Source organism: Microtus ochrogaster, chromosome 1 (genome assembly GCF_000317375.1).
Source record: "Microtus ochrogaster isolate Prairie Vole_2 chromosome 1, MicOch1.0, whole genome shotgun sequence".
Lineage (NCBI taxonomy): Eukaryota > Metazoa > Chordata > Mammalia > Rodentia > Cricetidae > Microtus > Microtus ochrogaster.
This window is the reverse complement of record NC_022009.1, coordinates 17,975,478-17,989,502: the sequence shown is the minus strand read 5'-3', so window position 1 is coordinate 17,989,502 and position 14,025 is coordinate 17,975,478. Positions and strand designations below refer to the sequence as shown.

Sequence of the window (14,025 nt, the reverse complement as noted above, 5' to 3'; positions counted from 1 at the left end):
GAGAGAGAGAGAGAGAGAGAGAGAGAGAGAGAGAGAGAGAGAGAGAGAGAGAACGAGAACAGGCATACGCATGCCATGGTGCATACGTGCTGATCGGGACAGTGGGAAGGAGTTGGTTCTCCCTCTGCTTTTACTGTGAGCTCCAGGAACTGAACTCAGGTCTTCAAGCTTACACAGCAAGTGCTTCACCCACTGGACCATCTTGATCTTGCCAGCCTAGATTTTGGTTTTCTGTTCATTCATTTTCTCTTGAGACAGGATTCAAATTGTGGCTCTAGACTGACCTAGAACTCAATGAGTAGCTCAGGTTAGCCTCAAACTTGGCAATCCTCCTGTCTCAGCCTCCTAGGAGAGTGCTGAGATTATAGGCATGAGCCACCTTGCCTGGCTCCCAAACCTTAGTCCTTGACTCTGAGCTTTTTTTTCTTGGGCCTCAGCAGCTTCCCATGATTGGCCATTAGATTCACCACCAGCTTTATTTGCAGCAAGGGCTGTCTCCTGCCTCTGATTTCCTGAAAGCCAAGGAGGCGGGAACGGGGCAGGGTGCTGGAAGTGTGCAGAGGAGACCACCCTCAGCTCCCCCAGCGCAGCTAGTGCTCCTGACATCCCCGGGAACAGGAATGGCAGGCTCCATACCTGCCCACCTCAACCTGTGTGTCCCTCATCCTTTGACCCCTGTCTGTCTCTTCCCACCCTACAGTGAGTTGGACTATTATGACTCACCCAGTGTCAATGCTCGTTGCCAAAAGATCTGTGACCAGTGGGACAATCTTGGGGCCCTCACTCAGAAGCGGAGGGAAGCGTTAGAGGTGAGGACCCTGCAGTGCTGTGTGTCACTTCCTGCTCCTCCTCCTTAGTTCTCTGCTTTTTAAGTTCCCATGATTCCCTGGACCATCCCCATCTCTGGCCTAAATAGGAAGACTCACTTTGACTGAGAATGTGTGAAGTTTGCATTGATGGAGATCCTCCTCCCGTCCCCATGAACTTGTGAGCCCAGCTCTAGCCTTTTGAGAGTTGTCCCGTTCTGTAAACCAGACCCTCTTGGGACTAGGACAAGTGATTCCAATGTGATGATACGTCAATTGACAGCCAAGACCTGGAGCCACTGAAGAACTGGTTCTTTCTGCCTCGTCCAGTCTGGCGCTTCTAGACCAAGATGCCCGGGGTCTTGGCTTTCGAGTATCACTCTACTAACCAGTCCACCCCACTTGATACTCCCAGAGAACAGAGAAGCTGCTGGAGACCATCGACCAGCTGTACTTGGAATATGCCAAGCGGGCTGCACCCTTCAACAACTGGATGGAGGGAGCCATGGAGGACCTGCAGGACACCTTCATTGTACATACCATTGAGGAGATCCAGGTGGGCATCCCGGAGAGGCTGATCCTCTTTAGGACAAACCGAGAACCAGTATCCCAAGGATCCCATAGATTGAGAAGAGTTAGCATGGAAGGTTGAGTTGTTTGGTTTCTAAGATTGTTTTATTTTTATGTTATGAACAGCATATGGGTGTTTTGTCTACATGTATGTATGCGTGCCACTTGGATACGGTGCCCAAATTCCCCTGAAACTGGAGTTGCAGATGGTTGCTGGTTCAGTCATATGTATGCTGGAAACTGAACCCTGGTCCGCTGCAAGAATAGCAAGTGCTCTTAACTGCTGACTCATCTCTCCAGCCTCCCACTCCCTTTTAAAGATAGGGTCTCACCATGTACTGCTGACCAAGCTAGCCTCAAACGCAGAGATCTGCCTGCCTCTGCCTCCCAAGTACTAGGATTAAAGACATGCTCGGCCACCACTGCCGAGCAGACAAATGTATTTATTTATGTGTTCTTTTGACCTTTTCTTTTGTGTTCACAAAAATGTAGACTTTATTATATACCATATCCCAAATCTGCCATCAGAACTTGGTTTGGTGTTCCCACGTCTTTAATAGGTGTAGGACTTGACCTTCAGGGGCCTTCAGTCCTTTATTTGGGACTTCTTGGGCTCCTTTTGTTTATCTTGTCTGAGGAGAGCACTAACTCCTGCCATTGTCTGTCCAGGGACTGACCACAGCCCATGAGCAGTTCAAGGCCACTCTCCCAGATGCTGACAAAGAGCGCCTGGCCATCCTGGGCATCCACAATGAAGTGTCCAAGATTGTCCAGACCTATCATGTCAACATGGCAGGCACCAACCCCTATACAACCATCACGCCTCAGGAGATCAATGGCAAATGGGACCATGTGAGTTGAAGGGCTTAAGGGCTAATGGGCATAGGCCGAACCACTGTATATTTCTTCTTTATTATTGTTTTTATTGAGCTATGCATTTTTCTCCACTCTTCCTCCCTTCCTCCCTTCTTCCTTTCTACTCTCTCCTGTGACCCCCATGTTCTCAGTTTACTCAGGAGATCTTATCTTTTTCACCTTCCTACGTAGATCCATGTGTGTCTCTCTTAGGGTCCTCCTTGTTGTCAGGTTTCTCTGGGGTTTACCTGTAGGCTGATTTTTCTTTGCTTTATGTCTTAAAGCTACTTATGAGTGAGTACATATTATATTTGTCTTTCTGGGTCTGGGTTACCTCACTCAATATGGTTTTTTCTAGTTCCACCCATTTGCCTGCAAATTTCAAGATGTCATATTTTTTACCGCTGTGTAATACTCCATTGTGTAAATGTATATTTTCTTTATCCATTCTTTGGTTGAGGGGCATCTAGGTTGTTTCCAGGTTCTGGCTATTACCAATAATGCTGTTATGAACATAGTTGAGCACATGTCCTTGTGGTATGATTGAGTATCTTTTGGGTATATACCCAACAGCGGTATTGCTGAGTCTTAAGGTAGATTGCTTCCTAATTTTCTGAGAAATTGCCATACTGATTTCCAAAGTGGTTGCAAACCATTGTACGTTTCTTAAGGGCAGGATTTTTATCTGTATCTCATTGGTTTTCATTTGTTAGTGAATGAGTTTCTGGTCTAAGTTGACATCTTTGCTCTCTTACTGCATTCTGACTTGCCTCTTTTCCTCATGGGGGGTCCTCATTTCCTCTCCTGGGAGTATGGGACATGTGACTGGCATACCTACAGAGTCCTATGGTTATGCCCACCCCAGGTACGGCAGCTGGTGCCCCGGAGGGACCAGGCACTAACAGAGGAGCATGCCCGCCAGCAGCACAATGAGAGGCTACGCAAGCAGTTTGGGGCCCAAGCCAATGTCATTGGGCCCTGGATCCAGACCAAGATGGAGGTGAGTCTTGTCATGGGAACCAGGCTGGGACTGTCTTACCCTTTCCTGTTACCATTCCAACCAGCCAAGTCACCTGGTTACTAAGAGGGACCATGGAAGACTGAGGTCTGAGCACACGATCGTTCAATTGCAGGGGTTGCTGGTGGTTTGATTGGGGCAAAGTAGGACACTACTAAGGAACTCCTATGAAAGTTCCACAGAAAGAGCAAGTAGATGCCTGGGTCAGCTCAGCCCCTCTGGGTTGCCTTGTCTCCGTTACCGCTCCCCAGGCGGTGGGCCTGATCCTTCTTCGTAAGAGAGCTCAACAAGCCTCTTAGCACAAGTATAGAACATTTTGTGGGATGTGTGTGATGAGTGATCACTGAACATCTTGAGTGTAGAGTCTTTGTCAAATTTATATGAGTGTGTACATGTGCATACACACACACACACACCCCTGCACCCCCAAGACTCGACTTTTAAATACTTGATAAATGTTAACAGGGGATTGAACTGAATGAATAAAACCTGCTTTCGCCAAGAACCACTTACATGAGTCAGTGGCTGGCAGAAGTATACATTAGGCCTCGCTCATGAGGTTGGGTGCCTCAGCAGGGCTTGCATAACCATCCTAGGGGACAAAAGAGCAGGAGCAAAAATAGCTGCAGAGGAGGTATGCCAGGTGAACTGAGAAATATGAGGGGTCCTGGTTGGGAGGGAGCTGGCTGGGAGCAGTGCTCTCTGGAAGGCGTTTAAATAGCAAGCAAAATGAGTGTTTGGGTCAGCTATTGACTCTGATCCAACCCTTTCCTTGCGCTAAGAGGTACATGATTGATGGAAGATACTCCACCTAGTGCCAAGGCTTAATATAGTACTATAATGTGCAGCTTCCTTTCCGAGAACCGTCCATGCTAAATATCTTTTCATGTTCAGTGTTGCTAGTTCTAGTTTCTCTAGGGCCAGGATGCTAGTAGAAGTGACCTTGGGGGACTTGCCCCTGCCCTCTGAGTGGGTCTGATGTTATCTCTTTCCCGATGGACAGGAGATTGGGAGGATCTCCATCGAGATGCACGGTACCCTGGAGGACCAGCTCAGCCACCTGCGGCAGTACGAGAAGAGCATTGTCAACTATAAGCCAAAGATTGACATGCTGGAGTGTGACCACCAGCTTATCCAGGAGGCACTTATCTTTGATAATAAGCACACCAACTACACCATGGAGGTAAACAGGCTGGGTCCTGCTTCTCTGAGAAGAAGCTGGGGGCCCTTGCTGTCCTCCGCTTGGGGCAGCATCTCCCAAGGAATCTAAGTAGAGGAGGAGGGATCTGATGGAGGAGGGTCATCTGTCTATTTGTTATTTTCATTGGTTAATAAAAAAAAAACTGCCTTGGCTTTTGATAGGGCAAAATTTAGATAGACAGAGTAGACAGAACAAAATTCTGGGAGAAAGAAAGCTGAGTCAAGCAGTCGCCATAGCTCTCCTCTCCGAGATGGATGCAGGTTAAGAATATTCCCGGTAAGACACCACCTCGTGGTGCTACACTCATTAGAAATGGGTTAATCAAGATGTGAGAGTTAGCCAGTAAGAGGCTAGAGCTAATGGGCCAAGCAGTGTTTAAAAGAATACAATTTGTGTGTTATTTCGGGTATAAAGCTAGCCGTGCGGGAGCTGGGTGGGAACGCAGCCCACTCCTCACAACAGGGGTCCTCACTCTTTCTATCCCTGAAACTCTGTACCTTCAGTCCTCGGCACCTTCTTGATGCCCCAGAGAATTTGTGGCAAGTGCACAGATCCGGTCCCTGGTTCCAGAATTCATTTGTTCTAAGGCAGCAGTTAATGAATCTCACTTTTTAACAAGCACCTTGCAGTGATATTGATGCTAGTGGGCTCAAAACATCACTGATGTAGGTACCCACTTCCTATAGGATGTTAGCTGTTCATCCCGTCATGTAGGATATGTTACGAGGCTTGCCCTGTTCAGCCGTTTCCTCATTGTTCACATGCCATAGGGTGTGCTTACACAGGCTGCATGCAGTTTTACTATGTGATCACTGAGACCACCATGGTGTATTTAGCTTGGCTTTGACCAGAAGGCCATTGTGGTGCCAGCTGTATTGGTGTAGATCAATGGTTCGCTTGTAGATGTATGTGCCCTTATGTGGAGTTGTGAGATAGGAGCTGTTGGGAGGGGATCACTCTATTATTTTTTGTTCTTTAGTTTTTCCCACCACAAAGCCTACCTTCCTTCTCTAACAAAGTTCCATTGGCAAATCCGGATCTTATTGCCCTTCCTGCCCCTTTCAGGCCCTCTGTCCTGGTAGAATGTGCTGTGTCCCTCCTACTGGTAACACTGTGACTCCAGAAAGATGGTCAAGCTAACTGTTTTGGCCTTCACAAATAATATATTTGTTTTATCTTATGGATAAGAGTATTTTGCCTGAGTGTATGTCTTTGCACCATGTGTGTGCCACTACTCAAGGGGGCCAGAAGGGAATATATTTTCTGGAGCTAGAGTTATAGATGGGGGCTGGCAATCAAACCTAGACCTTCTGGAACAGCAACAAATGTTCTTAATCCCCTGAGCTATCTCTCCAGCCCTTTTTTGAGTTGGGAGGAGGAATGGTTGGACAGCCCAGAGCCTGGGCCTGACAAGTTTATCACTTGCCCCTAGCACATCCGTGTGGGCTGGGAGCAGCTGCTCACCACCATTGCCAGGACCATCAATGAAGTGGAGAACCAGATCTTGACCCGGGATGCCAAAGGCATCAGCCAGGAGCAGATGAACGAGTTCCGGGCCTCCTTCAACCACTTTGACCGGGTGAGAGCCCTACTCCTTGCTCACCTAGAGTGGTCCCCAACCCCCGACCCAGGGCCCTGGAGGGCACTGCCCAGGGCATGAGCCTGGTCCTTCGGTAGGTGAGGAGGAGAGAGGACAAGGAACTAACAACAGCCTGCCCTGACTCAGTCTACCCCATAAAGCCAGGCTTTCTGAGCTGGCCTTGGAAAGCCTGTCTCGCCCTGCACACTTTCACGGCGTTCCTAGAGAGAATGCTACTGCGGGTGAGAGGGTCTTGCATCCTTGACTGTTCCTCTCCTGTGGGAAATCAACCCTCAGGAATGAGGCTGCCAGAGCCACAAGTAAAACCCTGTGCCTACGGCTGTGGGGCCTGTCCCTTACCTCTGCCTTGGGACAAAGAAGCAAAAAGAGACTGCCCATACCAAGGCTGCATTTGGGACCTGCTACTGGGGGCATTAGAGTACGCTGTCGTGGCTCCTCATGTCAGCTTCAGGATGGGCTGCACATTCCCAGTACCCTGAGCTTGGGGACATCCACAAGGGAGGCGGGATATGAGGCCAGGTGCTGTCCACCACCCTGCCTGCTTCACTGCCCTCCAGGGACCTGGCGAGGTGGGGGGGGGGGTAGGGTTCTGGGAGACATCAGGTAACCTGGGGCACTTCCGGGAGCTTCTCACCCTTGTGGCTCATCATGTTCCCCTCTGGCCCTGCTTTCCCAAGCAGGACTGTGTGTGCCAGGGACAGGGCCCCCTCTGGAACCTTGTCCGTGTGTCTAACTGTGTGCACTTTTATTTCCCCTCTCCCCCACCCCCCTTACCCTCCACCCTCTCCATCCGCATGCCTTTGTCCCTGTGTCTCCCCACACACACCACCTTCCTCCCTGGGGCATGGCCCACCCTACCCCCACCCCACCCCCTCACGGCCTCCTCCCTGACACCGCATGGCTCGCTGCCTGGCGCACCACGGCCCCAGGATCACTCCGGCACGCTGGGTCCTGAAGAGTTCAAAGCCTGCCTCATCAGCTTGGGTTATGATATTGGCAACGACCCCCAGGTACTTGCCTCCTGCATGGAGCACGCTCAAGGGTGGCCTCTGGGGCGAGAAATAACGCATTTCTCCTTTTTTTCTTCTCTCTCTGTCTGAATCTCCCTGTCCCCCTTCCCGTGGGCCATGGGGCTCATCCTCTTCTGCTATCCCTGCCTGCCCCGTTGGGTTCCTCTGACTTCTGACTTCTGTCCTCGGTATCTTTCCTGGGAACCTGCTTGGGTATCCGCCTCTTCTCCCTCATCACGTCTCATCACTCTTTGCTCTGTCTTCCTTTGACGTGTTCCTCCTCTGCTCTGTGGCTCTCCCTGATCTCCACCATAAACTCCACCCTTCATTCTGCTGTCTTCCTGGCCCCTGGCTGTCTGTCCCTCCTGTGTCTTGGTGCCACTGCCCCACAGAAGAAGACGGGCATGATGGACACAGATGATTTCCGCGCCTGCCTTATCTCCATGGGTTACAACATGGTAACGTAAACCCCATCCTCTGCCTGCCAGGCTTTCTGTTGCCCTGGCTGGGAGGCATTCACCTAACTGGAGAAGTCAAGTCTTAGTAATGGGAGACTTGAGGCCCTTAGGTTAGCACTGCCCTCCCCAGGAGAGCCCCTTGTCCCCATCCTTGGGGAAGATAAAATCTGAAAACCAGACGACCCATGGGGGTCAGGGTATGGCTGAGAGGCTTGGCGTTGTCATCTGCGACACCTTATGGTACTATGGAGAGAGGACTTTTTTATTCCCATGGTGGACACCGACTGGATGGCCAACCCCAAGGCGTATAGGGATGGTAGCTCTACTTTCCCCTACTTGAGACACGGAGGTATATATTTCTGCCCCGTAACAGCCCCATCCAGGCCTGCCACCACTCAGTCGTTGACCCAGGCCCCTCTCTAACCTTGGTGTATCCCCACTTCATCCAGCTTTCTGAGGAGGACAGGACACTTGTCTGGATAGACAGGGAATTCCTATCTATTGGGCCAAATACAGAACGCTTGTGGTGCCCGGCAAGGTTAAGGGCTGGGCCAGGTGTGTACTCAGTAAGTCCATCAACATCTGTAGTGTCATGAAGTGAGGGAAGCCGCCTTAGTAGTTGTAAGAGTTAAATAACATGGTCACGAGCACACATGACTGGTGCTTGGGAAATACATAGTGATAGGGAAACAGCCTGAGTTCTCTAAGCCTAGCTTCCTCCTTCTTAGTCCTGTGATCTTGGGTAAATCACTTAGCCTATCTTGGCCTCAGATTTCCATGCGATGGAAATACTATGATTTTATTTAATTGTGGTAAACTAATAATTAAATGCATTATAAAACATTTAGAATAGTAGTTGGCATATAGCGCATGCTGTATAAGTGTTAGCCTGTGCTGATATTATTGTCACTGTAATCAGTACCACCAATATCTTCTGTAAAGGGAACTCAGGGATCTGTGGGGGGTGGGAAGTCCTGAGTCTCCAACTACCGAGTCTCTGCCACACCCTTGGGGCACCCCAAGCCAGATCAGAGGGTTTTTGTGTCCTCCACAGGCTACACAGGGCTTGAGGTCAACCTGAGATGCTCCAGGAGGCTGTTAGGTGATAGGTGTGGGTTGGCTGTTTCCTCCAGGGAGAGGCAGAATTTGCCCGCATCATGAGCATCGTAGACCCCAACCGCTTGGGGGTAGTGACGTTCCAGGCCTTCATCGACTTCATGTCCCGAGAGACAGCTGACACGGATACAGCAGATCAAGTCATGGCGTCCTTCAAGATCCTGGCTGGAGATAAGGTGGGTCTCTTGTGGCGGCTCAGACACTGTTTGGACTCTGGTCGGGCACACGGTTGCGATATGAGCACCTCAGTCATTCCTTCCAGGGTCCCATGGGGCCTCACTGCTGTGTATCTCTGCCCATTTGCTAACGCCTTGGGCTCAGCTAAGGTGTTAGGACATGGTATCGGCTTAAGGAAAACCTTTGCAAGGAACCCTGCAAGTCTGCAAAAACCACTTAATGTTGAACGGAGGAGTTAAGTGCTTTGGAGTGTGTAGTTGGGTGAGTCATACCACCTTGTAGGATCCAGAAGCCATCTAGTTGAAACGCCTAATTTCAGAGAGGAAGAGAACAGTCCAGAAAGGGGTAGTGGTCACCTGACTTCTGGAGTGGACAGAGGGCAGCCCCACTCTTCCTCACATTGGGTCCCAAGGGATTCACAGTTGTAGGACTTGGAGCTATGAAGTCTTTGGTAAATATTAGAGCAGTGGTTCTCAGCCTTCCTAATGCTGTGATCTATTAATAATACAGGTCTCCATGTTGTGGTGACCCCCCCCCAACCATAAAATGATTTTCGTTGCTACTTCATAACTGTAATTTTGCTACTGTTCTGTATCGTGATATATATATCTGATGTGCAGGATATCTAGTGTGCGACCCCTGTGAAAAGGTCGTTCAACCCCAAAGGGGTCGCAACCCATGGGTTGAGAAATGTTATCCCAGAACCCTCAACTCCTACAAACAGCAGCGTCCAGGTTGACTGACCTAGTGGGGAAGGAAAGGAGATTCAGAGGCCCAGGCTAGGAGCCAGCTGAGCTATGCAGCAAGACCCACACTTGGAGACCAGTTACAAAAGCGGCCGGTAGCTGTGCTTCCTAAACTGCTGGACACCCCTTGTTAGACGCTGGTGGAGGATGTGGAGGGCTCTTAGGAATGCATGTGTTCAGCCAGAAAACCTTTGATACCAAGCCAGCGCATGGTTACTATAAACCTGTAGGATGAATGAGAAGAATCTCGGTGGAATTGGTTTGGAAGGAAGTTGAAGTGGATACTAAAAGCACAAAGTTTTAAACAATTTTATGTGTGTGTGTGTGTGTGTGTGTGTGTGTACATACATATGATATGTAATATGTAAATATATAATGTATTCATATATATATATATATACATGCACATACATGTCTTGTTATATGTATGTATGCATGTATTATACCGATCAGGGCGTCTTCTCTGACATTACTGGCAAATTTACTACCTAGTCGTTGCGGCAGTGCAGAGCTGCTTTCCAGCTTTGCGACTCTGACCATGCTTTCTCTGCAGAATTACATCACGGAGGACGAGCTGCGCCGCGAGCTGCCACCTGACCAAGCCGAATACTGCATCGCGAGAATGGCCCCCTACGCGGGCCCAGACTCTGTGCCCGGTGCTCTAGACTACATGTCCTTCTCCACCGCGCTGTACGGGGAGAGTGACCTCTAACCTGCCCCCCCGCCCCGCCCACCTTGGCCCTCTGCGCGTGCGCCCCACCCTGCTCCTCCTCTGCCCAGTCCGGCTGTCCGGGTTTGGTTTCAGCTCAGCCACCAGGGGGACTAGCTGCGACCCGGGCGGCACTGAGCCTCCCTGCTGGCGAAGTGAGACAGTTTACAAAATTATTTTCTGCAAAAAAGGAAAAAAAAAAAAGAGTTACATTAAAAAAAAAAGTTAAAAAATCCAAAAACTACATATTTTATTATAGAAAAAAAGTATTTTTTTCTCCACCAGTCTTAAATGGAAAAGAGGAAAAATTAACTATTTGCACCGAAATGTTTTTGTTGTGACATAGGAAAATAACCAAGCACAAAGTTATATTCCTTTCTTTTTACTGAATTTTTTTCCTTCTACCTGTTCCGTCTGCTGTATTCATTTTTCTTCTCTTTTGTCCACGGGGGTGGGGGTGGGGGAGGTGGGCTCTTGTCAAAGCCACATTGGTGCATGTGTTTGCTAGCTCACCTGTCCGTGAGAGTATTTTATGATATTAAAGAAAATCTTTTGAAATGGCTGCTTTTCAAAGAAGATAACTCATGGCTTCTCATTTTTAAATAAGTCTCCTCAAAAGTGTGGCTGGCCTGTTTTATGAATGCAGACTTTTTTTTAAAAAAAATTTTGAATATTGCCTATTAAAGATAGGGCAAACTTGGAGATTATGATGTTGCTTGGCACAGACTCTATTAAAACAACACTCCCGTGACACCACTTTGTTTGCTCCTTTTGCTGATGTCCAAAAGTGAGGGTGGGGTGTGTTAGGAATGGTGTGGGATACCTGTGCCCGCTCACCTCTAGATTTTGAGCCTGGTATGTTCAATCTCATTTCTTTATTCCGGAAAGGGAAAGATGGTTTCTCTGTACTGGAAGTTGAAAGGCCATGGCTGCTCTCTGTAGAGTCTGTGACTTCTGCATGCTCCCCACAAACAGTTTGTTTTTGCTACAGGGGACGGCTTGAATTGTGTCAGGGTCGTGTTCCCCTTCTCTGCTCTAAATGTCACATAGCGGGCTGGGGCTGTAACGACTTGGTGGCAGGGTATGTGGTGAGCATGTGGTAGGCCCTGAATTCAGTCTCTTGGACCCCCAAAATGTACCACAAATAACAGCGATTGAGCACCACAAGAACTCACTGACAACATAGATGATTCATACGCACCCACACGCGTGCACATACCTGTATCTAAGAATACATGATGCTAGGCTCCAACTTATCATCTAAGACTAGTCTGTGTTGTTAGAAGGCCTGCCCCTTTCTCCTTACCTGTTTCTCCCCTTAGGCTTCTACTCAAAGTACAGAGCAGCAAAAATGACCATGGTTAAGATAATTTAGCAGGTAAAGTTGTGTAGATGTGTTTGGGAGTTGGGCCTGGAGTCAAGGTTTAAAATCCACAGCTGTGCCTCTAAAAATGGTGAACCGGCACCCCGCCATTCCCTCACCTACTAAGGGGCGCTCTCACAACTGTGGTAAATGGAGAGCCAAGAAGACTAGTATGCACGCATGTTGGCTGTGTGGATCTAATGTTCATTCAAAGGAGTCCATTGAGTTGGAAGAATTGCTTACAAGTGAGCCAGTGGGGGCAGTGAGATGGCTCAGTGGGTAAACGTCCCTGCTCCCAGGTCTGAAGACCTGAGTTTGGTCCCTGGACCCACATGGTGGAGAGAACCAAGTCTCCAAAGTTGTTCTCGTGACACATGGATGTAGGGGGTACATGTACTTGCATGTGCTAAGTAAATAAATAAAAATATAAATGGGACAGTTCTTAACATGGTGTGTCCCCTCAATTAAGGGGACCAAAGCTAAGTCAGAATTCCTGGGCTGAGCTAGAGAAGTCTAGTGTAGGGATTGGTTCAGGAGGCCATTCTGGTGCACTCGGCTTTGGTTTGGTAACAAGTTCAGTGAATACTCAATGAGAACGCCATAGAAGTAGGCTTTTGGGGCAGGCAGATCTCTGTAAGTTTGAGGCCAGACCTAGTTCCAGGACAGCTAGGGCTGCTACACAGAGAAACTGTGTCTTGAAAAACAATCAATAAATCAATTAATAAATAAAGATTCAAAGTCCTGTACACTTATTTCCGATTTTGAGTTTGTTGAATATCACATGGCTCTGGACTTTGTAAACTGGCACATGCTAACCCTCTTCAGGGCTATCGGGCTCAAAGTCATTCAAGGTGAACTCTTTTGTTTTGTTTTGTGTTTTTTTTTTCTTTTTTTTTTGTTTTTTTTTTTTTTACCACAAAGAATCTAGAAATTTTATTGAATGCTTAACCCATCGTTTTAGAAGAATTGACTTTTGCTTCGTCTTGTTAGGTAACTGAATCATTTCTATTTTTGCAGAAGCATTTGGAAGGTGGGCCTGCATGGACTGTCACTGCTGACTGCTTCACCACAGCTATAATTTATATGGTACTTGCCGAGCTCTGGGTCTGTGGCCTGGATCTGTCATCAAACTAGTACATGACAAAACCTGATGACTTCTGACATGTCCAGCATACATTTTAAACAAACAGCCTTACTGAGCTTGCTCTAAATAGCGACCAATCCTTGCTTAAATAATAGAATGGGACATTGGCAATATAAGGGGAAGAAATGGGTAGAAAGATCTGCACTTTGATCCAGGCAGATTTAAGATTTGTTTCAGAAGAATTTCTCCTATGCAAAGGTTCCCTACTTATGACCTTTTATTGACTTCTGTATGCTACTCCTGTCCCCTGGAGTTCAGCGTAAAATTCTATACTACTGCTTAACAAATATTAAAGCATGAATTTCTCACAATACCAAAAATGAAAAATTTGATCTTAGAACAAACAAGGATGATTAAACCTCATAAGTTTTAAAATAATGAATTGTCGTCAATCTGTATATGTCCTTCAGCATTTTTAGTCTGCCTCTTTAGGAGAATAAGCTTCATGAGAAACAGGAATATTTATCTGTTTTAAAATTCTAGTACACAGCTATGTTAGGAAGATTATTCAATTGTTTTAATAAGTAAGAAAGTCAATTTGGGGTGATAGCAATTGTGGCCAGGATGAGAGTCTTAGGATAACTCTGATGCCAATATTAAAAGACATTCTACATGCAGGCAGAACCATGTATTATTTTAGTTACTCTATGAATATAAGCAAGTATTTTAGCTTGTTAATATACAATACTGAAATGTATTAATGCCCAAGCTGTCAGCACCATGAATGTCTATATTCAAATTAAATACGTAGCTTTACATTCATGCATGAAGCAATTAATTCTCTTAGACCGTTAGGTAAAATCCATTCCTGTCAACATGATGATTGTCCATATTTGATCCCTTTTTTAGTGGTTCTCTGTGACACTGGAGCCCTGAGGTTATCATAGCACGTGGAAGATGAGTAGGTAGTTTCATCTGAAGGTGACACAGTTCTCTCTGAAACTTTGATTAAGGTGATTAGATTCCACACATAAGTTCACTTATACCTTGAGATTTCTCTTTGACATTCATCTATACAAGCATGTATTAGTTATCTGTTTCTGGGAAAATTTGTTTTCTACATGCCTGTCTTGTCATTGGTACACCATACATTCTTGTTATAAATACCTCAAAATTCAGCTATATCATTTTTGGAAATATACTCAAAGGACTATCCTATTACAAGGGCAATAGCACAACCTTGTTCATTGCTGCTCTATTCATTTTTTTAAAAAATTTATTTATTAAGGATTTCTGCCTCCTCCCCACCACC

At 47.2% G+C, this 14,025-nt stretch overlaps 1 protein-coding gene across 3 annotated transcripts in view; it reads left to right on the top strand.

The window, feature by feature from the left end:
- Actn1 (actinin alpha 1) overlaps nt 1-11,020 on the top strand; it is a 95,438-nt gene extending 84,418 nt beyond the window's left edge. Inside the window, exons 13-22 of one of the 3 annotated variants that reach the window (XM_005343267.3) lie at nt 701-809; nt 1,222-1,362; nt 2,046-2,228; nt 3,097-3,231; nt 4,253-4,432; nt 5,883-6,029; nt 6,980-7,060; nt 7,453-7,518; nt 8,652-8,810; nt 10,111-11,020. In XM_005343267.3, the coding sequence (XP_005343324.1) occupies nt 701-809; nt 1,222-1,362; nt 2,046-2,228; nt 3,097-3,231; nt 4,253-4,432; nt 5,883-6,029; nt 6,980-7,060; nt 7,453-7,518; nt 8,652-8,810; nt 10,111-10,269 (1,360 nt within the window). In that variant the 3' untranslated portion in view covers nt 10,270-11,020. The remainder of the gene's footprint in view (nt 1-700; nt 810-1,221; nt 1,363-2,045; nt 2,229-3,096; nt 3,232-4,252; nt 4,433-5,882; nt 6,030-6,979; nt 7,061-7,452; nt 7,519-8,651; nt 8,811-10,110) is intronic. The other 2 variants (XM_005343269.3, XM_005343268.3) reach the window with 2 other exon arrangements.
- The last annotated feature ends 3,005 nt before the right edge of the window (nt 11,021-14,025 follow it).